This window comes from Brachypodium distachyon, chromosome 1 (genome assembly GCF_000005505.3).
Source record: "Brachypodium distachyon strain Bd21 chromosome 1, Brachypodium_distachyon_v3.0, whole genome shotgun sequence".
NCBI classification, from domain to species: domain Eukaryota; kingdom Viridiplantae; phylum Streptophyta; class Magnoliopsida; order Poales; family Poaceae; genus Brachypodium; species Brachypodium distachyon.
In genome coordinates, this window is record NC_016131.3 from 57898784 (window position 1) to 57910192 (window position 11409).

The 11409-nt window shown below is 45.3% G+C and overlaps 1 protein-coding gene across 1 annotated transcript; it reads right to left on the reverse strand.

The window, feature by feature from the left end:
• Positions 1-1664: 1664 nt before the first annotated feature.
• Positions 1665-3762, reverse strand: LOC100840383. Its single transcript, XM_003561429.3, has 2 exons — positions 3591-3762; positions 1665-3510 (listed from the first exon to the last, which is right to left on the reverse strand). Exon 2 carries the CDS (start codon positions 3481-3483, stop codon positions 1936-1938), a length of 1548 nt encoding a protein of 515 aa, XP_003561477.1. The 5' UTR covers positions 3484-3510; positions 3591-3762; the 3' UTR covers positions 1665-1935.
• Between the last annotated feature and the right edge of the window lie 7647 nt (positions 3763-11409).

Genomic DNA, 11409 nt, shown 5'->3' on the forward strand with positions numbered 1-11409 from the left:
AATTTGGCCCACGTACCGAGGTAGGCTCATCCGGGCTCGGTGCCGCGCCTGGGCCTAGATGTTGCGATTTCGGCCCAACCCGGGCCCTCTATTGCCGGGCTTCACCGGGCCGGGCCGGAGTCGGCCGGATAGCCACCTATAATTCGAAGCTTGGCAAATCAACCGTGAGTCGCATCAAAATTAACTAGCCGAAATGTCCGTGTATTGCAACGGGACGACAAAATAAAATGATACACTTGATGACATTGCATCAAAAAAAATTCCTTTTGATTTTCTTTGACAATCGACAAACGTCCTTTTAATAAAGGTTTCTTGAAAATGTCAAAATGTCAGTGTGTTTGGATGTTGACATTGGAGGACGGAATTGGGAATTGGAATTGGGTTTTTCCAATTCTGCTGTTTGGTTGTTTCAAGAATTGGGAGATGGAATTTAGAGGGAATTCCACGGGATTGAAGCACGACTAAAATAGCTTGTTCCCAAAACCGAGCACTGCCCCTCCGAATTGGGCTGAATCGGCTTCGTCTCCTACCTTCGTTCTTCACCGCCAGGTCCGCCACCGCTGCCGGCCTCTTCACCTACCACCATCGCTGCCGGAGTTCAGTCGCCGTCGGAGGCCGCCTCCGCCGCCCTCAAACTCATCTTCTCAAACTCCGCATTGGGGAGGAGGTCGGCCGTCGGCAGCCAGGGAGGAGGTCGGCCGCCGGGCAAACACCATGGCCGGAGCTGCAGCGTCGTCGAGGAGGTGGTCGGCCACCGGAAGACACCATGGTTCCGTACTTCTCCTGGGGGTCGGCGGCGTGCGGCGTGCAGCAGCGGAGAGAGCGAGCGAGACTGGGGGAATGGGGGATATGAGGAGCTGCTACGCAGTAAGGGGATGAAGAAGACCTTCAACGCTCAGAACATCCGAACAAGAATTGGGAATTGCGTGTTGTTTTGATTCCAAGTGCAATGTTCTGTACAACCAAACACTGAAATTGGAATTATAGCCCATTTCAATACCAAGCTGATTTGGTATTCCATTGCAATTCAATTCCAGGCTCTCAATTCCAACATCCAAACGACGCAATACTTCTCAAAAGACAACCATACTTCTCTCTCTCAAAAATAGATAACAATACCTTGTGAAAATCGGATAGCATTTGTCATTGAGTTCTTTTCATTCTTTCGCCCGTGGCTTCACCGATTAGCCCCGTCAACTCGGACTTGGATCCGAGTGATACGAATTTGAAAAAGAAATCTACTTCTTTTCACAAACGAAATAAGCTCACGGAATTTTAAAAAGAAAAACAAAATATCTCCAAACATTTCAGAGCCATTGTTTGCTGATCGTCACAATCCTCCCAATGAAAATAAGTGGTTGGTAACACAATATCACCTACATAATCAATTGAAGTGGCCCTAGACTGTACTAACGGCATCAATCAAAATGAAGCACTCCGTAATATGATCCCCACCACACCACAGAAGCGGATGAATTCACGAGGTATCTATCTGCTCTACTTACATTGGCATGTGCTCATCGGAGGCCTGATCAGCGGCCTAGAAATGCTCCCACAAGACACGTCGGCGGCTGGTGCTCGGGGAGGACGGCGACTGCAATTAAGTGATTATATATTTAGGTGCCACAGGTGGTGGCGTCGGTTTTGTGCAGGAGGAAGCGGCGCATGCTAAATTCACTTTATTCAATCAAGCAACAAGTGCATTACACATGGGAGACCATCCAAACTACAAGACTCAATTAAAAGAGCAGACCGCACACAAGTCCTTCACATCTACTGGAGTAGTTAACTAAATCTGACATAGCTAGGAGGACCTTCCTTGATTGAACTTTAACATCTTCATCTCACATAGGCTGATTAAGCATATATATATATATAAAATATATTAACTAAATCTGGACTTGACTCTTACACTTACTAAACACCTAATTGGCGTCAGGCCTCCCTTTGCTGCTCTCCTTGGGCTGTTACATCTTGGACCTGGTGTTGGTTCTGGGCGGACTTCTCTTTGATCTTGTTAACAACGAAGACTGCAGCACCATGAGGCGACTGCCAAATCATGTTATACGCAGTTAGCTCAGGTTCACGCATGAAGCAACTGATTGCATTTGTCAGTAGCATCTCTCCCATTTGTTCTATGCTAGTTATTGCATCCAAATCTTCGTCCTGCTCACCAAATGTCTGCCACGCACACTTCTCCCCGCTCCCTTTACGATAATGAGGGGCAAATGTAGCTAACACATTTAGAAGTGGCCAGCCATTCACGACATTTGTGTCCTCTTTGTCAGCTAAACTTTGCACGTTGTCCTGATCAAAAGCTGAAACGGTGCATCTAAATCCCATGAAGAGAAGCTGTTCTGGAAATCTGTATGACTCCCGTTTGGATGACATGGCGTTGTTTGCACAAGCCCTTCGCAGCACATCATTTTCTTCGCAACATAACGGGTCTGGCCTGATTTCATTGATGAACAAACGCGATTCACAAGTGTCAGTCTCGGACGAATAAGCTGAAACGCACATGTCTTGTATAGGCAACTGGGAGAGCTCTCCGATGGCAACCTGGCCCAAAGATTTGAACTGCGGTCCGAGTGATTGCACGCATTGAATGGCAATCCCGACTATGTCCATGTCTTCCGATAGTTGTAGACACACTACTGTCTCAAAACACTTTGCAGGTATCTTCTCATCAAAGCTACTGAACACTAGCAGTGCAACTACACCGTGCTCTTCGGTGTGTACGGGGTTTATCCAAAGTTGTTGGCTTCGACCTGCTTGCACCATGTTGTACTCCAACGTAAATCCTTGCAGAAGCTGCGTGATGAGAGGGCTGAAAAACCTGTAGTGTGCAAGCGAACAGCCAGACTCCACATTCCTGATGAACCTATCAGCCATCTCAGCAAACCGCTCAAACCTTTGAACATCGGCGCGGCTCAGGCTCATCTCGTCGTCTGTGTTGATGCCGAGGGAAGACGAGATGGAACGTACCGCATCAAGAGCAATGTTGACAATAGGGGAAAAGGATGAACATAAGAACTCTGCTACTTCTCCTGCTACTTCTGTTGCTGCTGCTGCTGCTGCTGCTGCTGCTTCTGTTGCTGTTGCTGCTACTTCTGCTGCTGCTACTCCTGTTGCTGCTTCTTCTGCTGCTGCTGTTGCTGCTGCTATTACCCCTTGCCTGGCTTGTTGGTCATCACACAGAAGAACCCGAACCGGCGGCTGCTTGCTTCTCAAGAGCACATCACACTCTTGGAAGACGCGGTTGATGGTCCTCCGTTGGCCCAGCAAGGACAAATCGGTGATGGGCAGCTTGCCGGATCTCTCGAGCGCGAACTTCAGCTGGGCATGCGCCATCTCCAGCCTGCTGTAGGTGTCATCCATGGAGGCCCTCTCCTGATGCCTGGAGACCATGTAGGAGACTCCTCTGGTCACCCCATCCTGGGTGATGGCCTGACCCAGGAATCCCCCCACCGTCGCCAACGCCATCTTTGGATTTGGCCGCTGTGTCAGTCACTGATGCACACAGACACATGAAAGAAATTAGAGATGGATTAGAAAATGAAATAAGCTCGGGCAAGCAGAAATCAGTTCACCTTTTACTCGTTGTGGGTAGTGGAAAATGCTCTGGTAGAGAATCGATGTCGTGGACGTAGCCAGCTAGATGGAGAAGAGAATGGATGATGATAGAAACTTGGAAAGAGTATAACGCAATGCTATGCTCGGCCGGGTACTTATTGGCGAAGAGAAGGAGTGGGTCAATGTACTACAGTAGACGCGGAGGGAGGTTGGGACGAAATAGCGAGGAAGGACGACACTGATTGATCTCCATGATATTGACACTTAGCTTGAGAATGATGATGGCCGGACCCGGAAGGCACCATGCTCTGATTTTTCTAGGAGTACGCAGTAGGACAGTAGGTATATAGATGATAAAATCGCTCCATTTATTTGTGGTGGTCACTGGTCAGTATTGCTGCCTCTGTCCCTAACCGTAAAGAAGTGATAGCTTTGTTCCAAGTCAAATTTCTTGAACTTTGATCAAGTTTATAAAAATGATATCAATAGTATTTACGACTCTAGATCATTTTTATGTATATATATATATATATATATATTCATAGTATTTTTTTATAACACTTGGTTAAACTTTACGACACTTGACTCACGACAAAGGTAGAACTTCTGATATCTAGAAACAAAGGTAATTATTAATAACACTGAACACCCCTGTCGACTACGGCAGCACGGGGATGGCGCCGCCACCAACTCTATCTTGCAAGGTTCACGTCGCAATATCAGGAGGTGGCTGATATCTACGAGTTTTTGAAGACAAAGAGTTTAAATTGTGTGGCTGTGTGCATCGGTGCAGAGGCCAAGGATTTCAACCACCTTTTCGGAAGAATTTTTTTTTGGTGGAGATAGCCAGATGGATGTACTCCTATATATGCCAATTTGAAATTTTGAAATTTCGTTGCAATTCCGGATACTAGACTTAGACTATCCGTAATGGCGGTGGAAAGACTGTAGCTGGCTAAACGCGGAGGGAATGGCTGTAGCACCCGCGAGGACGGGCATCCAGCAACAAACTGGCGTCGCGAAGTTTCTGCGGAATATTAATCCATGTGAAACTCTGCCAACTGATCTGTACTCCAGCATTGGCATGTTGCCCTTCTATGTAATGTAATAATCTGTAGTTGATATGTACTCCCTCCGTTCCTAAATACGTGCAAACTTGAACTAAAACAGCGACAAGTATTTAGGAACGGAGGAAGTACTATCCAGTATTCTGTAATCAGTACTCCAGTGTGGAATAATGCCATGCCAATGTTGTAATGTGTCGTGTGGCATAATGCCATGTAATCTGTAAGCTCCAGTGTGGCATAATGCCAAGAGGTGTGGACTAGGTTTGTAATGGATCAACTAATGCCTGACACTCTCTACTATGAATGTTTGAATCCTGAGTACTTTGAATGAATATAATGTGAATGGAGTTTATTTCAGTCCCAGCAAACAACATTTCCACCAGTCTGCATCATCATATTGATAAGCAGTAGTATTTCAGAATCAGTTGGCAAACCAAGTTGCATGTGCTGCATAGAGCAGATAATTCAGACTACAACCCACAAGAATGTACTCCATACATAGAGTACAAGCAAGTTCTAACATATGACATCATTCAAATTCCTGAGTACAACCAATTTGACAGCATTACATAGTTGAAAAGCATGATAGTTCACCTTCATCACAGAAGGAAATTCACACAGGTACATAGTTCAACGCCAACATCAAGTAAGCAATTACCTATACTTCCTCCCACTTGCAGTAAGGTAACTCCACATCCTGCCCTTACCCCTGCCTCTCACAGGTAGGATCTTTGAAACTACAACACAGAAAGTTGAAAGATTATCAAAATTTCTACCGAAAACAGTAAACAGGTGCTTCAAAATTCTTCAAAGATAAACTAAATAAAGCTACATCGGAATAAAAACAGATATTGAAGAAATACGCAATACACATGTTGGAGAATACAATGCAAGCTTCTAGAGTGTTCTCAATATTACAAGAAAGAAGACATTACTATGGAATACTCTAGAATATAAAATAAATAAAAGAGGGAACCTTCTAGTGTTTAGATATGCATGAAGAAGCTTTGGAATACTCTAGAATAGGAGTTTAAAATAGATAAATAGGAAACCTTCTAGTATCTAGATATTTATGTAGAAGTGTGTGGAAGGCTTTAAATAGTTTGTATCAATGGCTAAGATTTTGACACATGTCAAAGATCCAATGGCCATGTAGTCCTATAAATAGAGGCCCTTGCCTCACACCTTGTGTAGTTGAGAATAAGGAAGTGAAGAAGGTGGAGAACAAGGTGTGAGCAAGTGTAAGGTGTGTATGCTCTCTCTTGTACTAATATTCCTAAAGCAATATAGTACTACTTTGTTCATATGTGTCTCCCGGTTAGGCCTTGTTATTTCTAAGTACTTGGTGCATATAAGTTGTGATTTAACGTGAGCGGATTCGCCCGGAATCACAACGGTCTTGTTTCAACGTGAGTGGCATAGCCGCCCGGATTCAAGACTTGCTTTAACGTGAGTGGCTCTGCCGCCCGGAAGCTTGCACTAAGTAAGTAGAAATAAAAAGGGACTAATCAACTACACCAAAGTAGTTGGTATAGGTGAATAGGCCCTCTCGTAGTGTGTTAGGTCCACCTCGAATTCTCTACAGTTGGTATCAGAGCAGGCGGTCCGGGACCGTCATTTGGAGGAAGAGTTGTAAGCACGGGGTGCTTGCTTTGTTCGGTGCAACAAGAAGGCGCTGAGGGGAGACTCTGCTGGTGCACAGTCTAGGACTGTGAAGCTGGTCCGGGACCAAAGCTTACTTGACGCTGGGCGCAAGTCACCATGGCGGATCTTGCTAGCTCAAGCAGCGGGATCAGGAAGCTTAATAGCCACAACTATGGCTATTGGCAGACCTGCATGGAGTCCTACCTACAAGGTCAGGACCTATGGGAGGTCGTTGCGGGCACCGAAGCATTTCCTCCAGAGAATGCTGATGCCTTGCGGAAATGGAAGATCAAGTCAGGGAAGGCCATGTTTGTATTGAAGACGACCATCGAAGAGGACCTATTGGAGCACATCCGTGATGAGAAGACACCTAAGGAGGCATGGGAGACTTTGGCGAAGCTATTCTCAAGGAAAAATGAAGCACGGCTCCAGCTCTTGGAAAATGAGCTCGCAGGTATCTCACAAGGCAATCTATCCATCAGTCAATATTTTTCGAAGGTGAAGTTTATTTGCCGTGAGATATCCCAACTTGCCCCGGATGAGAAGGTGAGCGAGGCTCGAATGAAGAGAATCATCATCCACGGTCTTAGACCCGAATACAATGGGTTTATGGCTGCGGTGATGGGATGGCCTACTCCACCTTCAGTAGTGGAGTTGGAGAATTTATTGGTAAATCAAGAGGAGTTAGCTAAGAAGATGGGGAGCATAACCATAAAGGAAGAAGAGGAGGCACTTTTCACTAAGAAGAAGAGCCCACACCAAAAACAATGGAAGCCCAAGCCTAAGTGGACAGAAGGTGGGAAAGAACATCCAAAGGAGAGAAGCAACTCTTCAGGGGGAGACCAACGAGAAAGACAAGGACCAAAATGGTACGAGAAGAATGCAAGGAGACCAAGTGATGGATGCTTCAATTGTGGCAAGGCAGGTCACTTTGCTCGAGAATGCCGATTTCCAAGGAGGTCAAATGATGGATGCTCCAATTGTGATAAGAAAGGTCACCTTACTCGAGAATGTCGATATCCAAGAAGGCGTTATGAAGGGAATGTGGCCACCACAAAGGAGAAAGAGGAGATCACTCTAGAAGTATCCATGAGCGAAGAAGAATGGGACGCCGAAGCTGGATACTCTCAAGAGGTTGACATAGAAGATTTGGAGGAAGACATGGAGGTGCCAGCCCTTGCAATGGATGAAGAAGAGTTGGAGGAAGACATGGAGCCACCAGTCTTTGCAACGGATGAAGAAGAGTTGGAGAAGGACATGGAGGCGTCAGCCCTTGCAGCAATCAAGGATCCAAAAATCAACTATAAAGATGATTGGATCGTTGATTCTGGGTGCTCCAACCATATGACTAATGATGACAACAAGCTGCAAGATATGACCGAGTACAAGGGAGGAAAAATGGTGCTGACAGCCAACAACTCCAAGCTATCGATTTCCCATGTTGGAAAGACAGCCGTTCCAAGGTATGGTCCTCAACAACTCCAACTTGAGAGAGTCTATCACGTTCCAGGCTTGAAGAAGAATCTGTTGTCAGTACCTCAACTGACAGCAGAAGGGAAGTATGTTCTGTTTGGTCCACAAGAAGTAGCAATCTTCAGAAGGCTCAAGGTGATCGGCACACCCATCATGGAAGGGAAAAAGAGAGACTCACTCTTTGTGCTCTCTGCTGAGTCAGCATACGTAGACAAGACTCGAAAGAATGAGACGGCTGATCTTTGGCATGCGCGGCTTGGACACGTCAGCTACCACAAGTTGAAGGAGATGATGGAGAAGCACGTAGTGAAGGGGCTTCCTGATCTTGATATCCGTACAGACATGGTCTGTGCTGGATGTCAGTATGGCAAGGCCCACCAATTGCCATACAAGGAGTCGCAGCATCAGTCAAAGGTACCTCTAGAGCTCATACACTCAGATGTCTTTGGCCCAGTCAAGCAAATATCACTTGGAGGCATGAGATACATGGTGACCTTCATCGACGACTTCTCAAGGTACGTTTGGGTATACTTTATGAAGGAGAAGTCTGAGACCTTTATGAAATTTAAGGAATTTAAGGATATGATAGAAGGTGAACTCGAGTATAAGATACGGTGCCTACGCACTGACAATGGGAGAGAATATTTATCCAATGAGTTCACCATCTATCTCAAGAAAAATAAGATAAAAAGGCAGTTAACTTGCCCTAATACTCCACAACAAAATGGAGTAGCGGAGCGCAAGAATCGTCACCTTGCGGAAACTTGTCGGAGTATGTTGCACGCCAAAAATGTTCCTGGAAGATTCTGGGCCGAGTGTATGAGGACTGCAGCTCATGTGATTAATAAGCTACCACAAGTGAGGTTGGGGTTCAAATCACCACATGAGAAGCTTTGGAGGATGAAACCAGCCATCAGCCACCTCAAGGTATTTGGTTGCGTATGCTATATCTTTGTGCCAGATCACCTAAGAACCAAGTTTGAAAAGAAGGCGAAGAGGTGCATCTTCGTTGGTTACGATGATGCTCAAAAAGGATGGAGGTGTTGTGATCCAACCACAGGTAAATGTCACACCTCAAGGAACATTGTGTTCGATGAAGCTTCTTCATGGTGGTCCCCTAAGAAAGAAGAGATTCCTGAATCACCTGACGTGGAGGAGGTTATAGAAGAAGAAAGAGATCAGAAGCTAGAAACCCCAAGTGAAGGAGAAAGGAGCTCACCAAGTAAGACCAAGAGTCCGTGGAAGACTGGCATACACCAACCTGAAGAGCCACAAACCGAGGAGCATGATCAAGAACTTCGAAGATCAACAAGACCCAGGAAGCCCAATCCAAGGTACGCTAATGCTGCTCTTGCCGATGAGTCTTTACCTATTGAGCCATCTTCCTATGAAGAAGCAGCACGAGGCCCTGAGTGGCAGAAGGCGATGGAAGAAGAGATTAAGGCACTAAAGGAAAACCAAACATGGGACTTAGTGCCAAAGCCAAAGGACGTGAAGCCAATATCCTGCAAATGGGTCTACAAAGTGAAAACCCGAACAGATGGCTCAATTGAAAGGTATAAAGCTCGACTTGTGGCACGAGGTTTCTCGCAGGAGTATGGACTGGATTACGAAGAAACATTCAGTCCGGTGGCAAAAATCACAACAGTTCGAGTCTTGCTTGCATTGGCTGCCAGCAAGTCTTGGGAATTGTGGCAGATGGATGTCAAGAATGCCTTTCTACATGGAGAACTTGACAAGGAGATTTACATGGAGCAGCCAAAGGGGTTTGAGAGCAAGAAATACCCCGAGCATGTCTGCAAACTAAAGAAGGCACTCTACGGGCTAAAGCAAGCACCAAGAGCATGGTACGGAAAGATCGGTGAGTTCCTAGTACACAATGGCTTTAAAGTTGCTCCATCAGACTCTAGTTTATTTGTGATGGCCAAGGAAGGAAGACTAGCAATAGTTCTAGTCTATGTTGATGACTTGATCATCACGGGAGATTACTCCGAGGAGATAGAAAGGACAAGGGAAAATCTCTCCGTGAGATTTCAAATGAAGGAACTTGGTGAGTTAAGACACTTCCTTGGACTTGAGGTGGAGCACACTAAGAATGGGATATTCTTAGGCCAACAAAAGTATGCGAAGGACCTTCTTAAGAGGTATGGGATGCTTGACTGCAAACCTATTTCCACTCCTATGGATCCTAACGCAAGACTTCAAGAAGACAAAGGAAAGAACTTGGAGGATGCAACCATGTATCGGCAACTGGTCGGGAGTCTTATCTATCTGACACTTAGTCGGCCAGATATTTCCTATGCCGTTGGAGTGGCAAGCCGATACATGAGCACACCAAAGAAGCCTCACCTTGATGCAATAAGGCGAATACTCAGGTATGTCAAAGGCACCTTAAATTATGGCATCCTATATAAGAAAACAAAAGAATGCCAGGTTATTGGTTACTGTGACGCCGACTATGCCGGAGATTGTGATACACGGAGATCAACCACTGGATATCTCTTCAGTCTTGGATCGGGAGCCATAACATGGTGCAGCAAAAGGCAACCTACAGTGGCACTATCAAGTACTGAAGCAGAATATCGATCAGCGGCAGCGGCAGCACAAGAAAGCACCTGGCTTAAACAATTGATGGAAGACCTTCATCAAACTCCAAAAGATCAGGTATGGATTTTCTGTGATAACTTAACCACCATAAGGCTAGCAGAAAATCCTGTCTTCCATGCAAGGACAAAGCACATAGAGGTGCACTACCACTACATCAGAGAAAATGTCCTTAAGGGGGAAATTGAGATGGTGCCAACAAAGACAGAAGACCAGACTGCAGATATCCTCACCAAGAGTCTCAACAAATCAAAGTTCGAGAAGTTTCGAAAAGCTCTTGGCATGGTCACCAAAGAAGCTTTGCATTGAGGGGGAGTGTTGGAGAATACAATGCAAGCTTCTAGAGTGTTCTCAATATTACAAGAAAGAAGACATTACTATGGAATACTCTAGAATATAAAATAAATAAAAGAGGGAACCTTCTAGTGTTTAGATATGCATGAAGAAGCTTTGGAATACTCTAGAATAGGAGTTTAAAATAGATAAATAGGAAACCTTCTAGTATCTAGATATTTATGTAGAAGTGTGTGGAAGGCTTTAAATAGTTTGTATCAATGGCTAAGATTTTGACACATGTCAAAGATCCAATGGCCATGTAGTCCTATAAATAGAGGCCCTTGCCTCACACCTTGTGTAGTTGAGAATAAGGAAGTGAAGAAGGTGGAGAACAAGGTGTGAGCAAGTGTAAGGTGTGTATGCTCTCTCTTGTACTAATATTCCTAAAGCAATATAGTACTACTTTGTTCATATGTGTCTCCCGGTTAGGCCTTGTTATTTCTAAGTACTTGGTGCATATAAGTTGTGATTTAACGTGAGCGGATTCGCCCGGAATCACAACGGTCTTGTTTCAACGTGAGTGGCATAGCCGCCCGGATTCAAGACTTGCTTTAACGTGAGTGGCTCTGCCGCCCGGAAGCTTGCACTAAGTAAGTAGAAATAAAAAGGGACTAATCAACTACACCAAAGTAGTTGGTATAGGTGAATAGGCCCTCTCGTAGTGTGTTAGGTCCACCTCGAATTCTCTACAACACAGAGTGAAGCAAATAGC